The sequence below is a fragment of the Canis lupus genome, chromosome 21 (genome assembly GCF_003254725.2).
Source record: "Canis lupus dingo isolate Sandy chromosome 21, ASM325472v2, whole genome shotgun sequence".
Lineage (NCBI taxonomy): Eukaryota > Metazoa > Chordata > Mammalia > Carnivora > Canidae > Canis > Canis lupus.
The window spans coordinates 7,983,017-8,001,987 of NC_064263.1; the positions used below are offsets into that span (position 1 = coordinate 7,983,017).

General features: G+C 41.3%; 1 protein-coding gene across 3 annotated transcripts in view; it reads right to left on the minus strand.

Annotated features, from left to right (window-relative positions):
- Window positions 1-18,971, minus strand: part of FAT3 (FAT atypical cadherin 3) — a 646,715-nt gene that overhangs the window by 110,606 nt on the left and 517,138 nt on the right. For 2 of the 3 annotated variants that reach the window (XM_025419331.3, XM_025419329.3), the window contains exons 5-7: window positions 16,417-16,731; window positions 13,807-14,017; window positions 4,335-4,474 (exon numbers count right to left, since the gene is read on the minus strand). In XM_025419331.3, the coding sequence (XP_025275116.3) occupies window positions 4,335-4,474; window positions 13,807-14,017; window positions 16,417-16,731 (666 nt within the window). Of the gene's footprint in view, window positions 1-4,334; window positions 4,475-9,571; window positions 9,816-13,806; window positions 14,018-16,416; window positions 16,732-18,971 lie in introns of those variants that run through there. The other variant, XM_035703699.2, reaches the window with a different exon arrangement.

Sequence of the window (18,971 nt, forward strand, 5' to 3'; positions counted from 1 at the left end):
TCAAGGTCAGTGCTCCTTCCCTTAAAGCAAATGCTTCCCCTAATGAATCATATATTTTGTATATACAGATGTGTAAGGGAAACTTTCAGAGATAGCTGATTTTGAGAAGAAAAAAGTGGGTTTGGACCTCTTTACTTGTGTACACCTAGGGTGGTCACCCAACCAATCTGTGTGCTGGTTCCTCACCAGAAAAATGAGTATAATGATAATATTTGATTTAACTATTCACGGTAAGTTGCTGGGAATGAATGAAACTTAAGAAAGAAGCTTGGTTAAGTCTCACTATGCAAATATCAGGCATTATGTATTATTATATCTTTCCATCCATTGATCCTTTGGAAGAGCCATGCTCTAAATTTACTTACACTTGCTACGAAGACACAATAGCTCATATAGGTTTGATAGATACATGGGGAAAGTTGTTAAACCTTTTAATTTCTCATCCTTGGTAAAGTGTGTCCCTGTGGCCCATAAACTCATCAGGCTGAGCAGAGGCAATGAGGGGATGGGGTATTTTGCTCTCTCCTCTGCATGTATGGCTGGCTATGAGACATTCTAACAACCATAGGTGGCACTGTGTCCCCCAGGAAGCAATCTTAAAAAGCGTCCCCCGCTCATAAGTAGTAGAGCCAAGTGAGTTTCTCTTCCTGCCTTAGAATAGGTAACAAAGATTTGTCCTTGCTTTTGAGAGGTGGCACAGTGCAGTGGTTAAGAGAGCAGCCTCTGGAATCCAGATACCTACGTCTGAAACCTGATCTACTCAAGCTACGTAATCTTGTTTTGCCTCAATTTCCTTTTCTGTAAAATGAAGATGACAACAGTTTCCTACTTCTAACATAACAAATTACCACAAACTTGGTTTAAAACAACACCCGTTGTTATCTCCTGTTAACTCCTGTAAGTCAGAAGTTTGGGTACAGTGCGGCTTACTTGAGTTAAGAGTCTCATGAAATCAAAGTCAAGGGGTCCGCGGGGATGTGTTCCTTTCTAGAAGTCAGCTCCAGGCTCATTCAGGTTGTTAACCAAATTTAGTTCCTCGAGTTTGGAGGCTTGAGGTCTCTGTTTCCTTGCAGGCTGACAACTGGAAGCCCTTTCAATACCTAAAGGCTACCTGCATTTCTTGCCACATCACCTCCTCCATACCTGACCTAGCAATGATGTTTCAAATCATCTCACATTTGAAATCTCTGAAATCCCCTTTTGGTGCATCTCTTCCTACTTTAGCTGGAGAAAGTCATCTGCTTAAGTGTTCATTTAGTACATCGGAATCTTTAGAACTTGAAATCCACAGAACCTTTTTATATTCTGTACGCATGCTAGGGAATCTCTGTAAGGAAAAGGATATTTATTTGCCGCCAGATATTGTAGCTCTGAGGCACAAGAATCCTACAAGTTGGGACAACAGAATAAAAATGAAGATGAAGGAAGGGTTTTCATGTATACACAGAGATCCCTGAGGCTCTGATTTATTTGACATTTGTGAAGTAAAATTCAACATGTTGTTTCTGGCTGATTTGAAGCCCTTGTCATAGATGTTTTATGATTCCAAAGGAACAAAGTAGAGAAAAGTTCCCAAAGGAAAACTGAACAGGTGTTTTTGGGCTACAAAACATTTATTTAGTTATATGGCGAAGGGTATCTCTTTGATGGTGGAATCATTAAGTTGCCTAGGGTTATGGGGTGGAGCATGCTTTAGTGATTTCTAAGAGAAATCTAGAATGCTTTCTCTCTCTCTCTCTCTCTCTTTTTTTTTTTTTACCAAAACATCTTTTTGTAAAAATGTTCTTGATACTGAATGCTTTGACTAATTGAGAGAGCCGCTTCTGTCTTTATTGTCAGAGGAGCTGTGGCAAATGTGAGCAGAGGTCTGGATTGACAGAGGCTGGGGGCAGGGTAGTATTCAGGCCCAAACACAGACTTAAGGACGGAGTTTTCCTGGTGGTAGTAATGGTGACACACAAGTTTAGACTTTGGAAATAGTTAATTCTTACTTCTTGAGAAGCACCTGTGGAGACACAGAGTGACTTGGCAGTTTTAGACAAGAAAATCTCCTGCTACCTTTCATTAATCTACTTAGCTTTGGCCTTGCCAAAGGAAAACTCTAACTTCACCCCAATTCTCTAACTCTTCCCATAGGCTCTGGAGAAAAGTCTAAGGTGCATTCATCTGAACTAAAATCAGCCAAAGTAGGACTTGAACAATGTGTCCATTGTCTTATAATATATGCTTCCAAGTTAACTTTTTTTTTAAATGTGTGTACATCAGTCATCTGGTTTTAAAACTGACTCACTGTGACCCTAGGCATCTAGCATAGCTCTTATCACATGGTATGAAACCAAGAAATACTTGTGGAATACATGCTGTGAAATGGCTTCTCATCTGGTCCTAATGAAACTCTAAAAGAAGAGTTTCATGGACTTTTTTTTTTTCAGTTAATATGAATCAGTTGTGTGCTTTGAAGATCCAGCCTACCTGCCATGAAGGCCCTGCTGACTAAAAACTACTATTTGTTCACTCACCCTAAACACATTTATTTTGTATCTTAAAACATTCAGGGCACAATGAATTACCATTTAATCCAACTGTTATAAAATCCTGGAGAAAGGTATGGAAATGAGTATGGTTCCATGCTTTATTTGTATTTTACTCAAATATGTCTTGTGTTTTTAAACGGTGCTAAAATGTTGAGGTTGGCTATACTAAGAAATGGCCAGTTCTAAGAGTAGAATGAGCAATAAAGACTTAGCAATCTTTCAGTGGGTTGCTTTGTATGTCTTTGGGGCTTGCTTTTAGATTGTGTGAGTCCCATTGGATCTCAACCATGGTGTCCTTTCCAGGAGTCTGTATTTTAGTCTTGAATATCCTCTGAAGCAGTACAGACTTAAGTAGGGAGTCTATATAACTTATTGTTCCAACTGGGGCAATGTTAAGAGTGAATGGGATAACTATTAATAGTTACACCAGTGCAACAGGTGTAAATGGGACTCTGTCGGGTAATTAGGGCTGTATAGTTATCCTAGGAAAAGACATGGGTTGAAGGATCAGGACTCATCACATCTGGCTGCTTTGTCTCATGCACATCATGTTCTGGGTTTCAGTGTATTTGAATGAAAAGAAAAAGGTAGAGTAAGTCAAGGTAAGAAGTAAAGTAGAAACAAACGCTAATGTTTCTTTAAAATTTCACCATTTTATGATTATGAACAGCCTCAAAGGAGAAAGTCTTACTGTATTTTTGAAACCGTTTCAAACTAAGAGGCAGCACGTGAAACAATCTTCCTCCTTTTTAAAACTACATAGTTACAAGAGCTTACATCACCTCTCAAATCAACATTTGCTAACTTTAGGGTTGGCAACAATTTCGTCTTTGCTTCCGAAACACTGTGTTAAGTCATCTCAGGGCACATTTGGGCTGAGCAGGACAAAGAACCTTGATTGATTAGTGATGGCTTCTGGGGTCATGAGAACAGGAGAGAGAAGCAGGGAGAATGGAAGGGGGATGGGACATGCGTGTGTGCCAGTCCTCTCCAGTAACTAGCCTATGGCCTCTGGTGCTAAAATAGAAAACTAAAAAACTCTTCTTATATTTAGAGTAAATCTGCCCCCCTATTGATATCTAACACTGTGTTAGTCTCATCTAGAGATTTTTTCCCCCTCCTTGCTCTCAATGCCCTTTCATCAACACTCAAGAGAGTCCAAGCAATGGCCCTCACCCTTGGCTGCTTGTTAGAATCATATAGGATCTCTGTGGATGGGGCTGAGGGTTCAGTGGTTTTGATACCCTGGGGCCCATGATCAGGGGAATTCTACTGTGCAGCCAGGATGAAGGACCATTGGCATAGAGGCTAGTGTTAGAGATGGCAGCCAGGGCACCTAAATCAGTCTTTGTTCTTACTGAAGCCTGTGTGACCTTGGACATATCACTCATCTTACTTTGTTAAATGAATTTAGACTCTTAGGTGCCTCTAACTCTAACTCTCAGACTGACAAATGAAAGGTAAAGAATACACTGGTGCATTGACCCAGACAATATACACGTCCTCTCCTTTGTAAATTCAAGGAAAGTTGACTTTGTTGTCAAAAAGATAAATCTACAGCAACTGATCAAGAAGCAAACACGTATCAGTCTTCCATGCATGAATAGTCACAGCTAAGTGATACAACACCATTGACAGAATTCTTTTTCTAGGTTGTTCTCTTAAATGTTTTTTTTTTCTTTTTTTTAAAGGAGGAATCCATAAACATCATTTACTAGTTCCAATACATTCTTTGATCACTTGAGCCACTGATTAGCAGAATATTGGGCATTCTCACCATTTAGTAATTTGACCTCTTACCTGAGTCACAGCAACATTTGTCCCATCGGTAACTTCCACACTCATGTTATAGATGGATCTCTGTTCTGCATCCAAAGGTTTTGCAATGACAATGGTCCCAACACCTTTCTCTGCGTCAAAAGAGCTGTCAAAATTCCCCCCTGATGGTTTCACAAAAACAACATTCAATTAGCATATCTGAGAAGTTATTACATCTATTGAAGCATATAGCTTTAAAGAGAGCTCTTATATAGAAATATTTTTGACAGGTATCCCTATGGCTCAATTTTGTACATCTTAAATGGGACCTCTTTATTTCCAACTTAATTTATATTTCCAAACACAGCCTCTACAATGCCTTACAAATGTCACAGAAAATAATGTATTGCAAAGAAAATCCTCAGTACTAATGTTAGAGAAGTAAAGTATAAACTGACCCACTAAAATATTTAGAAAGCTAAATATGTCCTCCAATCCCTTATGGTTTTTCTGCTAAGAATTTGTAGACTTTTCTGCTTTTCTAACATAGATTCAATTCTAAGTAAACAAACAGTCCGATTAATAACAAAAATGTGTAGACACTCTTAAATCTATTCTAGGATTGATGGTAAACATTTGGTTGGTAAAGTTCAGATTCCCTCCCATAGATGTCAGAAATAAAAGTATGAATACTAGAAAATCAGAAAAAGCAAAAAAAAAAATTGAGTTTCATATAAAAAATTCTGTATCTGCAGTTGGGATATTTACAGACAAAAACTTTTTTTTTGCCATCTTGACAGTGTGAATTATTTTTTTGCCCAAAAAGGTAGCAAGTTTATGGCAGATTTACAAAATGAAATCAGGAAGAAGGTAGAAGAATACATCAGTTTATGTGACTTCAACTCATAAAGCAATCAGTATGAAAGTTTAGAAAACTTTCCTCCCCCTTCCATCAGACCAAGTATAGCCTACAATCTGTGAATAATGTACTAAGCCAATACGGGGCGTTTTGAAATTACTGTAGCTGTTTCCATCTCTGTGAACTAAAATGTAGTTTATGATCTTTCCTAACATGAATTTTTTTTTAAGAGAGAGAAAAGATAATGGTACAAGTGCTGGACTGATTTTAATTAAGTATCAGTACATGTTCACAAGCTCTATTTGTTTTAGTCTGAAATTCCATGATGTCAATTAATTCTGTTCTTGGATAGTAATTTTATTTAGCTACAGCACATAGGGCAATGCACTTATTTAATTTCATATTTTAGAAAAGACCTTGGCTTCTCTTACATTCAACTTACTTTGCATTTCATTTTGCTGATCAGTGAGCAATACTATTTACAATTTCTACAATATTACAATTACAAATAAGTGAATGACTTAAGGGAAAAGAGAATTTTACCTGAACTAGTAGAATTTGATGTACAGTGACAAAAAATAAATCATATGGTTTACATAAAAACAAACAAACCAAAAACCTGGTCATATATATTTCAAATACTTATTGCTTGCAGCTGTCATATACAGTTCAGATTATTTAATTGCTAGCGAGAACATAATTGCCCTTGACATTTAATTAAAGTTATGGAGATACGGGGGACCACAGAATTACTTGTAGATGATATATTTTTCAGAAATTTCATCTAAAAAGAGACTCATCTTCCAATTAATACCTTTAATTGATTTACTAAGGAGCAGTTAATGTGAAGTCCAAAAAACTCTTTTGAGGAGCAGGAGAAGGAGAAAGGGGAAGAAATCAGGCTTAACAGGGAAGCAAGCCCCATGTCATAGATCTCTTTCAAAGAGAGTGCTTCCTATTGATAACCACATGATATAAAACATAAGGCTGATTCAAGCATCTTGAATCACCAGCCTAATGAGCAAAGAAAAATCATTTGCTATCAACTGGTACATTCTGAAAAGAAATTTTGCCATGGAAAGTCTCTTTTTTTTAAAAGGTATTATTTATTTATTCATGAGAGACACAGAGAGGGAGGCAGAGACACAGGCAGAGGGAGAAGCAGGGTCCCTGCAGGGAGCCCTATGTGGGGCTTGATCCCAGGATCTCAGGATCATGACCTGAGCCAAAGGCAGATGCTCAACCACTGAGCTACCCAGATGCCCCACCATGGAAAGTTTCAAAGGAAGGACATAAAATATGTCAGACCTGTGTGCAAGGGAGGAGTAAAATGCCATTACCTGTGTTGCTTGGGTGGGTATTACTTCATATTTTAAATCACACTTAAAATCATTTTTTAGAATCTTTTCCTAACCAGATTGCTACTTTATTAAATATGAAATCACATTATTTTCGGAGGATGGGGGCAGGGTTAGGATATAGCAAAAGGTCATCTTTCAATGTCAATTATTTCTGAAGGTGGAGATTTGTAGGTCAAGGAAAAATGGAAATTATGCAAATTATGAAACTTTGGTTTGCTCCCATTTAAAGATGAATGAAAATGAAATTTAGAGAACATGCAAGCCAAGATTTCCAGTTTCAGTTCCTGTTTAAATGGGGAAATCCTATGTGGTCTCCCTCACTGCCCGACTTTTTCCTCAGGGCTCTGTGCTGAAATACATAATCATTTCATGGGCTCAATGGCATAAAATTTACATGTTTTACAAACGGCATATAGATTGTGCTTTCTTATTAATCATTTTTCTTTTTTAAAAGATTTTATTTATTTATTTTAGAAAATGCACAAGTGGGGGGAGGGGCAAGGGAGAGAGACAAGCAGGCTCCCCACTGAGCAGGAAGCTGGATCTTGACTTGAGCCAAAGGCAGAAGCTTAACCAACTGGGCCACTGAGGTGCCCTTATTAGTCACTTTTCCTATGAAAAAACATTTTTGGCTACTTTTATGGCTGTAATATTTTATAGCTCTCTCTTTTCCTGCCTCTGTGTGTGTGTGTGTGTGTGTGTATGTGTGTGTGTATCTCCCTCATCCACCATTACTGTTTCCAATACTCTGGACTAGAAACCTCTAAAGGGGTAGGGAGATAGGCAAATGGAAAGCAGATCAAGGGGAGCTTGAGAGACAGAGCCTGTGAAGTGTCTCTCAGTCCATCAATATGGCGAGCAGTCTCTGATAGTCACTTCCAGGGCATGTGCTCCTAGTTAAACCAAGATCATGTGAAACAAGTTTCTCAAAATCTTCCCTCAGTTTTAAAATGAATTTCTGACAAGGGACATGGAATCTAGACCAGCAGTTCACCATCAACCCTCACACAATTTAATAACCTACCACTTAGGCATCCCATTTCATAAACGACTCCATATCTCTCCCCCAGGGCTCATTTCTCAGGCTCCCTTTTAGCCTGAAAGGTGATTTCATTTCATAGGAAACCATGTCCAATTCATCTGGGGTGAGACTATCAAATGGAAGGAGTCCATTTTCACTAGCAGCATTCCATTTAAATAAGATGTGCTTCCTCAGAGCCAGTAACACAACATGCAAAGCCAGAGTGTGCTAGTGCAGCAGCGTTAGGCTAAACAAAAGGTGGGGACAGGGGAGGACACTGCCGAGCCGGTCTGAGTTTCAACAAAGTGGGAAATTAGAAAAGTCACAGCCTGAGCGTTGCTGCAGGGGTGTGCGGCAGAGATGGTTAAAAGCGAGGTTGTGAACAGCCCACATAACAGATAGTTCATGTCGGGGACATTGTTCTGTGACCATTTTTGGTCAAGACGGGTGTGATAGAGTAAACAAAGAGCAGAAGAGGAACGCTGGATTTCTAGTGGATTCTAAAGTTAAACATAACAAGTCAGAACGTCCTAGAAAGCTTCAAATATGGGACAAGAGTGAAAATACTTGAAGCCAGCAGCTACTGCTTGAATAAGCTGGGCAGCAGGGCACTAGATCATGATCTGGTCAACTCTTTCTTTAAAGAAGGGTACAAAGGATCACCATCTCTCCATAATGAGATCCAGTGGTGAGTAGCACACCACTTTCCCTTTAGAGAAGCTTGCAGGCCCCTCCCCTAGCATATGATTCTGTTCCATTCTGTGTGTAATTGTGAAAACACCAATCAAAATCTAGTAGTCACCAAGGGGGATGTGTTGTGTGAGAGGCTTCCAAAACACTAAAGCAGTTGAATCTCAATGAATTAAGGGAGTCGTTCACAAGCTGTTCATTCAAGTTCAGCATGTACATCAAACTTAAGGAAAAATGCTAAACACTGATCATGGTTTGATCATGAATAATTTTCTGTCTTGGAATGAAGCAAGCACAGTATGGGGCTGAAAAGGTTATTTACATGGAAGGCAGGAGATGCTGGGTAGAGGTCAGGAAACAGTGATAGGAAGGAAAATCCCTTCTAGAATCTGGTTTAAAATTCATTTTCTTAAAACAATTGATATTCAAAGTGTTGTTTAGGCCTTTAATTATTCCTTAAAACCTCTTCAGATGTGTTCCTATGGCCTGTATTGTTGCTATGGAGAAAAGGGAGGATTTTTTGGGATCAAATTAGGAACAGAGTACAAAAGAGGAGAAATGAAGAATTTGAGGTCAACGGAATGTCTTTGAGCAAATGCCACTCTAATGGATAAACAGGTGTGTCAGAAATGGTACGCAGACATGGCTTCTCTCAGGAGGGGTAGGTAAGAGTTTTTTGACAAAGAAACATGGCCACTTGATTAGAAAAGACTCAATCTGTAGTCAGAGAACAGGCCTCTGCTACTGCTATCAAAGAGTTTCCCTTGCCCATTTGATCCAACTCTAAGGGATGGCTCCACTTGGGGACAAGGTTCAAGGACAGGTTTAAGTTTATGTGACAGAAGCAGCCCTGAAGCCAAAGTCTGTAGGAACCTATGTCAAACTATGAGCCAAGGTGATCTTTATATACCTGCACCACAGAGAGGTATTTTGGCTAGAGCTGGACCTGTGGGCTAGCTTGTGCCATCAGAGAATTGTTTTCAAGGAAAACAAACAAAGATATTTTAAGTGCTTACTATATACAGGAAAACCATTTTCTTACCCTAAGTAACAGGCAAAAAGCTAGAAAAGTGGGTGGCAGCATCCGCCATCAAACTGTGGGTGACGAGGGATTGTTTGAAGTGTGTAATAATGGTGGTCTTTACAATACAAATATTTGCCATTGGGATAAAGATATGGGGAATGAACTGTGAACCAGATTGCACACATTAAAAAGAATGTAAATCAAGGAGCTGCTGGGTTGAATCACAGTCTCCTGAGAAGTGTGATGTTATGTGATAAAGCCACAAAGGATTATGGGCTATTTTTGTTGTCTTCATTTTCTTTCCCTTTTAACACAGAGAAGGAACATGCTGTGCATTGGGCTGTTTAAACACAGAACAGCTGAACTTTATTATGTTTCCTTTTAATTACAGCTTTCTTCACTGGGTTACAAGGAGCGCTTCTGTTTCTGGAAGCTGAAGAGGGTCTCACTACATAGTATTGTTAACAGTGGTCCCTTTGGAGGAACAGGAAAGTGACTGGCAGATCCGTGGAACGGGGGTCCAGATTCGGGAACAAGATCTTGTTTGCCACAGATTTTGTGAATTATACTGTAGGAGAAAAAGGAATGCAGTTAAATAAGAATCAGGTAGATCTGAAATATGGAAATGAGAAGAATATACTCCCAGGGGAAAAAGCATGCAGAAACACTATTTCTGCTTACTTAATGAGAATTCATTTGTTACGGCATCTGTAAACTGTAAGTGCTAAGTCCAGGATGCTGTATGCTCTGTAACCTGGAATGTCTGGATGGGTGTCTAAAAGCCATAGGTCTGTAAAGGAACCAAATCCTGACTCCCTTGGAAGAGTCACAGAGTATATACCCAAGCAAGACTGAACCTTAAACCTGAGATCTCGTTTTCAGAACCATACCGATGGTATATGCCAGCATTCAACGACAGTATACTGCCAAGTTTCTTAAGCATTGGGAAGTGCTGTTCCCTGCCTTTTCCCTTTGAGTTAGCTTGGCCAAGGAAGATGCTTAGTTACCAAAGGGAAGAGAGAGGAGAGTCTGGATGGCCAAGGATAAATAAGCAAGAAATCCTGAAAGTGAGAAGGAAACATCTGAATATGATAAGGAAAACAATAGGTTTTTAGAGAAGGGGAAAGACTGTCAGCAAACTGAAAAAAAAAATGACTGTTCAATTAGAAAGCATTCTCAAAAGGAGGATTGGATGGAAGGGGGATCATCTTGATCCTGAGAGCAACCCCAGCACCTGGGGAAAAGATTTAACTTCTGCGGTGAAACAGAGTCAGTGTTTCAAGATGTTGTTGGCTGGATTTGGGGATGGAAATAAAATCATGTTCTATTTGGGCATCGGGCCCAGTTAGTTCAATTTGCAGGAGAAGCTCAGCTAGATGTTACCAGATCTATGGTGAAATCTCTGTGATGGAAGCATCTAGACTAGAGGGACAACCCTGTAGGTCTTCATTAAGAGAACCGCTCTGTGCATTGGTGCATTAATACTGAGAGGATTAGGAAGAGTGCAGTGTTTAGAAACACGAAGATGGAAAAACATGAACACTGGTGCTATGTTTTTGATAATGATTCCTGTCTGTGTATTTGGAACAGCCTAAAGGGATTCCGTCCAGGGAGGGTTGTCATCTGTAAACTTCCCCTCTCCTCTTGCACTAATTCTCATTTTGTCAAAGGTGTTATGGTTGCTATGGCTGGGAATACAGTAGAAGGTCATGCTGACTTTGAGTTGGTCTCAAGAGGCATTAGTAGGGTTCATGCTTGGCTGCCTGGAGCATCTCCATTGGTCACCACTGTTTATTCCACTCACCCTGAAGCAATCAACAGAAACAAGGACAGGAAGAAGGAATGAGACTAAGACCTTGACCTTAAGGGTTAAGAATGGAGATTGGATCAACACAAATGAAAATACACAATACCACTAATAATGCTAATGTGAAAACATGCATGTAAGGTTACATGCAGCATTACCAGGCATGCTTATTTACACACAATCACACACACATACACACACATATGCTGAAATGCTGAGGAATTGCAAACTGACTTGGATACCTGGGTCAAATTGCTGGTCAGACTGAGTGTCAGAGAAAGATGTGCTTATAGGATTTTTGAAGTGGGGTACAAATGAGGGATTCCTGGGGCAGGTGGGGAAGGTAGTGGGATGTGCTGCAGGGCAGGAGGTGGCATGCCTGGATCACACAGGGGAGAGAAGCAGTGCTATTGGGTGTAGAGGAGCTTGCAAAGTGGAGTGCCAGGGGAGGGTGGAGATGAATTGGTGGCTGATGAGAGACAGCAAGTTCTCCCACTGCTCAGGAGAGCACATCAAGAGCCCTGCTGCCTGTTGGGTTTTGACTGCACTCTTCTCTGAGCTACTTACTAATTTATTTTTTAAAAGATTTATTTACTTATTTATTTATTTATTACAGAGAGAGAAAGAGAGAGGTAGAAAGAGAGAGAGAGAGAGAGCACGTGCCAGAGATCACAGGGAGTGGGTAGGGGCAGAGGGAGAAGAGAATCCTAAGTAGACTCGTGCTCTGTGCAGAGCCTGATGAGGAGCTTGATCCCACGAGCTAGAGATCACGACCTGAGCTGAAACCAAGAGTTGGATGCTTAACCGACTGAGTTATTCAGGCATCCCAGGGCTTTTTAAAAGAAATCACTATTGCACATGTCCCTGAAGGTCTGGAACCAGGACACACGTGGAAACTAAGACACATTTTCTAGGACTCTGCCTGGGAGCAGCAGTGAAGGAACCACTAGAGGTGACAAACAACTAGGTGATGCACACGTGCCACCCTCTGTTTCACTAAGAAAGGAGAAGCTGCATCAGATAAAAACTTAATGGGCTGAAAATTGAGAAGATACAGACTTGAAGATGTCTTTCATGGATCCAAAGAGGTTCCATTTCAAATGCTTAAGTGGAGACGAAGATGGAGTTGAAAGCTCGGAATGGAGGATGGTCATGTACAGGGATGGTTTGATTAACGCCCACTAAGTGAAACAAAGACATTCTACCGGCATTCCATAAAATGAAATATGCAGAAAACACTCCCATTCTGGGGGAGCTCAGAGGGCCTTCTACTGAGGTTTGATTGGAGGCCACAGGGCATTCTTCTCCTGTGCCTCATTACAACAGATGTGGAATGTTCTAAATGCTTTCTCCAGAACCAGCCATTCCCAGGAAGAGAGGTAGGTTCCTGCCCATCAGTGACTTATGGAAGGAAATGATTCCTGCAGACCAGGTCTCTGGATTCCTGGCCTCCCACAAAGAACCGTGGGAAGTCAGCTCCAGCTCAACCCAGTGTCAGATCCCGGGCTGGCACATTCTCCCCCCTCTCTTTGGAGCTACAAGTCTGTTTTGTTTCCTGGTCCTCGGCGCTTATTTGCCCTGCACCGCCTCTCCCAGCCTGTGTGTGGATTGGGGGAGGGGTCAGGAACGCTGTTTTGCCCTCTCCTTTTGCAGCCTGCCATGCTTGCTTGCTTTCTTTCAAGGAATTTAAAGGTTGGCTCCCAAGGTCTGTCCGGTATGCTTCCATCTGCTTTCTCTATTCTGTTCTTGTAGGAAGCTCTCACTGGCTATATATCTAGGTCCCATTTCCTGCCTTTACTTTTGTGGACAGCAGCCAGGGACCCTCTTGGTGGAGCTTTTTGGTCTATGAATGGCACTTACTGCTGCAAAAGAGAGGTGTGGGGATAAATTTTAATTTATTTTTCAATTGGAAAAGGCCCAGTTACATAACCCAGCCTATAAATGGTAAAAACAAAACAACAAAAGCCCATATACCTCAAAAGCCCCCCCCCCAAATTTTTAAAAAAATTAATCAGAGCAACCCCTCCCCCAAATCCAAACCCCATCAGACCTCAAACAAAAGAATCAGTGGATACGGGTAATGCAATAGTTGTTAAAGGCATGTATGAAATCTGTGGGCTGCACTTCAGCCTGTCACAGGCAGTTATGAAAGATGTAATTTAATTTGCTTAAAAAAAAAAAACCCGTAAAAGGCAGATTGGATAGCTGTATTTTAGCAAATGTGTTTGCGCTAAGGGTACCTTCTGTTGAACAGTTCTGCCCACAAGCTGTCTGTAGAATATAGAACATCTCTCGAGCATGCTTGCCACCTTGAAGCAGGGCAGTCGGGAGCAGAAAAAAAAAAAAAGAACAGAATGCAGAAAAAAGGTGAAGAAAAAGAGAGAAATGAAGGACAGCAAGTCTAGTACCATCAATACATTTAGAAATGAGATTAGCCAAGTGTGACAATAGAATTTAAATGACACACAGAAAGACATTAAGATTGCAGTAAATAACATACTATGGAAAATCCAGCCAGAGAGCACTTTCTGTTCAGCTTTAGCTACAGAGTTGGAACGAAAGCACAGGTCGATTATTCATTTTACTGGCTCTTTTGCATTCCAGCACTATACATCTTTTAATCTTAGCACTAATCGTTTAGTGGGTTGTTTTTTTTTGTTTGTTTTGTTTTTGTTTTTGTTTTTGTTTTTTAGCTAGTTACTCCAGTCAGCGATTACATTGCCCAATACTGCTCTGGAGGACTTGAACTTACCAACTATGTCAAACCACAGAGGGGTGTTAGCTGGCTGCACAGATACCACCCCCACAATCTCGGTGACTCTATCGCTTTCCATGACTGTGAAGTTATAAAACGGCTCGTCAAAAGTCAGCGGTATAGGTGAAGGGGGTGGTTTCTTAATCCATTCAATGTGGAGGCGGGCCGTGGAGGATTTCTGTGGGCGCCCGTTGTCCACTGCCTTTATCTACTCACACATGGAGAGAACATAGAAATAAGTCTTAGAGCTCAGATCCCTTTGGAAATTTGGGTCTGTCACTCACTCGTTGTTGGCCCAAGAATCCATCCTCATCACAGTGTCAGCAAAGGGAAGGGAGAGTGGAAATCTGAGGAGAATGTGCTCAGAAACTGGGGGAGACAACTAAGTCACGTGGAGGTCCCCTATCACAATCACTGGAAGGTGGTCTGAACCACCACAACTTTACAGGTATGGAAAGTGTGAAAACCAAAAGTTGCATTTAGCATTTTTAGAGTTTTATGGGCATGATTGATAGTTACAGAAGTAGGAATAGCTAATTTGATTCCTTATAAATCTCATGGTGATGCTTGACAGGGAATAAAGTATGCTGTGAATCCTTAAGTGAGAATGATGAGAGAATGTGTGTGGTCGTGTTGTGGACCTCCTTCCTTCTGCTTTACTCCAGGGAAAGCCCTGTATTCACTCAGAATCCCAGGAGGGTGATGGGATAGGTGTGGGAAAGATCTTGCTCTAACTCCTTGGAAGCCCTCAGTTATGCCAACTCTGAAGGGGTAAAGAACTCTCTTGGTGAAAGCACGGGCTTCTGGAGACAGTGGGATGGGGAGCAGGGTACTAATGACTCTTCTCTATGGTCTTATAAAAGAAGTGAAGAAAGTGGATCTCCTCATTCAGCTGTGCAGACCGACTGCTATGTTGTCCTGGACTTCAATGATGGTTCAAGTCCAACAAGCAAAAACCACTGACAAAAATTTTAAAAATCAGTATTAAAAAAAGGATTTCAAAATATCACATCTTAAAAAATTAACATTTATAGGTGCATGGCTAATCCTTATAGCCTTTAAAAACAGTGACAACTCATATCGCCCAAATGTTATGTGTTCATGGAGGACCACTTTGCCCCAGCAAATTTCTGAGATGGAAGACCCTGGAAGACACATGCCTTAGGTCAGGTTTTTTAGGTGCACAGCCTGAGGCAGAAATTTCAGTACAAAACATTTTGAGGGTCGGGGGAAGTGTTCTCAGGAGAAATGGACTGAATGAAGCAGGATGAATGGAGAAAGATGGTAAACAAGGGTATGGTCTCAGCTGAAGTTTAACCTCCTCCACCTGACCCCATGGGGAGTTCTGAATCCTCAATGGCACTCCTGGGTTGGAGCCATGGGGCGGGGGGGGGGGGGGGGGCAGCAAGGGGTTGGACTTTTGTGTCATTGGCTATGGGCTGTTGGGCTGGGTGGGGTGGGAGTGTGGAATCTCCTGAGTCAAGAAGTTCAGCCAAGGATGATTCTCCCCAGAAGGAGGCAGCTGTGAGCCCTTAGCCAATACTCACAGCAGTTGAGGTGTAGCTGCACCAGCCTGGTGAAGGGGATCTTGGTGGGGCACCAACAGTATCCACCATAGTCTATCCAGTCCTCAAAGACTCCCATTGTCAAGTCTCACATAACTATAGTAGCATGTATTACATCAGAGCTGCTAATGGTAGAAATAGGGCCAGTTTTTTATTATCTTCTTTTTTTTGCCCACTGTTCTGGATACGTTATTGAGTAGGGAAGAAATCCAAGTCCAGACCATAAGAATGAAAAGACAAATCAAGGGACTCAGACTATCCTTGAAAATAATACAGGACTGCCTGTATACAGCAGAGAAGGCTGCAAACTAAGAGAAGGACAGCAGATGGTGCTAACTCTTGACAGTTGTTGGGACCTAGGAAAGTGCCGCATTACCTGTAAGGATGAGCAATCCCCTTTCTTGCATAGGTGCTACTTTTCTAAAGTGGTGGTGGGGTGGGTGGTGGGAGCAGGCTGGCACTTTAGATGTGGGAATTTAAGTCTCTGTTTGAGATAGTGCTCATGTTTTTGTTTTTGTTTTTTAAAATTTTTCTAACCATGAAAAATGTATTTTTTACTTAAGTTTTCCCACTTTTGCGGCTTAGGCAGAATAATCATAGCTGAGATTTGTGTCTCACAATTTTCACAGCTAAATTCATGTCCTATCCTACTGTCAACAGTTACAAGAGTTGTTTTCTTTGGGAAGTCTTGGGGACACAGTGAGTGATATGTTGAGTGGTGGGTGTAATATATCACTCTGGTAATCTCCTACCCTCAGTTTCCACCTATGCTGAGCACCTTGAAATGATTTAAGGCTGCAGGAAGTGTGGCTGAGTATGTGATGAAGCAGGCTGTGTCCTGGGAACAAAGGAGGTTTGCTGATAGGACACAACCAAGGGAAATGGTATTATTATTTAAAAATGTCACTGAAACAGAAAGTAGCCTTCCACAGCTGTGTGGCTGCACCTGTTAGTCTAAAGATTTATTACTCAAACAAATATACATGAGTAAGAATATAACTCCCCCGACCATGAATGTTATTGAGGTTCAGGAAAATCTTACCGTTAGGATGTCATAACTCCCTGCTGTAAACTGCTTTCTGGAAGAAACCATGCCAGTTTTAGGGTCAATAAAAAACTTTCCATCATCATTTCCATCCACGATACTGTAGGAGATTTCTGCATTGGGGCCTTCATCTCTGTCAAACGCAAAAGCCCTATAAATGGGTTCTCCTCTCTTTTTTCGGTCACGTTCTGGCAGCTTGATCTGGTAAACCTTCTCAGGGAACTGGGGCTTATTGTCATTTTCATCCAAAACCTGAACCACCACCCAAATGGTGGATTGTTTGGGAGAGGAGCCGCCATCCGTCACAGTCACCTAGTTGGAAAGAGAAAGGATTTTCCAATCAGAATGTAGAAAAACTTTCCTTGCCACTCCTCCCTCTGCCTGCCCAACCAAAGGCCTGTTCTGTGCCCTAGGGCATCTCAACTTCTCTTATCCTGTAGTACTTGGTCAGTGCATGACTTTTCATAGTTCATCTGTAAGAGCAGGGAATGCCTTACACCCAGTAATGGAAACCATTGCTGAAAGGGTAGGAAGGAGGCAGAGCTCTCGTCGTGCTGTGGAGTGGAGAACGGGAGAAAAGAGGACTGACTTTACAAAAGTACCAGATTATATAAACTTAGTGGATGTTAAATGTGCCCCTCAGCAGACACACCAAAAAAATCCCCAATATAATCATTATTAAATGTTAACCAATGGGTATATCTTCTAATTCTTGGACAATGATGTCACCATCTAAATTCTTTCAGTATTCATTTTCTTTTCCATTTTTGTGTAAAATTTGTGAGTTTTACACTGCCACTGTACAGGGGCGGGGGGGCTGGACACTTCTTCCTGCGTGTCTGAGGTGCTATTCTTATGAGTGTCTGGGAAAACTGAGGGAGAGGACAGAAATGAAGAAGAAGTCTCTAAAGAATTTGCATGGCAGACACAAAGTCTTTGAGGCTTAGTGTGCATAATCTTCTTGGTCATAGTGATAATAATTACTATCATAGTAATACTTGTACACACAGATGGTGACACAGTTTACAACTCTTCCATCCATTGTATCATTCATTTTCCAAAACACTCTCTTTAGTATTTGGAGGTTTATTTGTTCCCATCTTAGAGTTGAGTAAACAGAGGCTCAGAGGTCCCCTTGTTACTAAGTGCTAAAGCCAGGTATTATTAAGTTTTTGGCAATTTTAATTTTCTGTGTGACCACAAATCTGGAAGAACCTATATTTCATCTTTAAATCATTACCTGGAATAAGACAGCTTATTACTACAAAATATGTGTTTGGAGGCTAGAAGGAACATAAAGACTTACTCGGCATCAATGGGAAAAAAAACAACAGTGAATTACAGCACCTGGTCATCCAGTTTTTCACCTAATAAAGCAACCAGACAGGCATCATGGAAACAAAGGCCAAAAATGTAGGACAACAAATTAAAGGCTTTTTGCAAAATGGAACTGCAATGTAGCTTAGTTTCTCTTAAAAGCTGCCTAGGAGAATGGCTTTAATAGACTTAAGATAAATTTTCATAGGAGTTCTTGCTTTCTTTGAGAAATCAATCAAGTTTCCTTCTAAAGTTATTCTCCCAATTGGTTTGTTACATTTCACAAAAGAAACACGTCGGAACCAGTATGTACCAGGCCTGGATTTTGACTCTTGAGATTTTCCCGGACATGCTGAGCTCTAAAGAGGCACGTTCTGCTGTTGCTGCCGAAGTAAAATGTTATACTCCCAGGTGAGTTGTGTTGACCAAAACACATTGATTTCTTGGCTGCTCCATTTCCCTGCCTCTCTTTTCTCCTTGAACAGCCTCTTTCTGAATCCAGACAACTCTCACTGTCTTCACTGTGAACATCACCTCCTCATCACTTCTCAATAAATGCCCTGTGGTGGGCTCTGAGATGGGGCTCTGGGGCTCCTTCTGGGCCAAGTGGATGCCAAAGAAAGGAGAAACTCTCTTGCCTGAGGTTCACCATTCACTAGAGGATCCTGCTGCTGTCAAAATGCTTTCTTTTGGAGTAGAGCTGGATTTACACACCAGTTCCTCCAGGTGTTCTGCTTACAGGCAGGGAGAGGTGGCAGCTGCACAGCCTCATGCCGTAGCCTCCAGGTGTGCTATGGGGAGCTGGGTCCCCCATGGCCTTACCTTACCCCAAGCACCCAGCCGTCTCTCTTTCTCAGGCCCCACGGGCATCCTCAGGTCCTCAAGCAAAAACTCTGCCATCTAGAGCTTTTGCACATCCCACCCTCTCTCCCTGGAGTGCCTTCCCGATCCCTTCACTTGGGTCTTGCCTACTCACCCTTTAAGTCCAACTGAAATGTCATTTATTCGGGGATGCTGCTCTAACCCCACAGACCGAGTGCCAGCCTCTGCATCATACCCCTCCTGAAGCACATACTTTAAATTACCCTATACTTTTCTTTTGCAGCACTTACTCTTGTGGAGATTAACTAAATATGTGATTCTTCATCTAAGCTGATAAGCTTGGAAGGGCAAAAACAGACTTTGCCTGGTTTGTTCACTGCTCTCTCTCCCGCGTCAAGCCATGCAGATAGAAT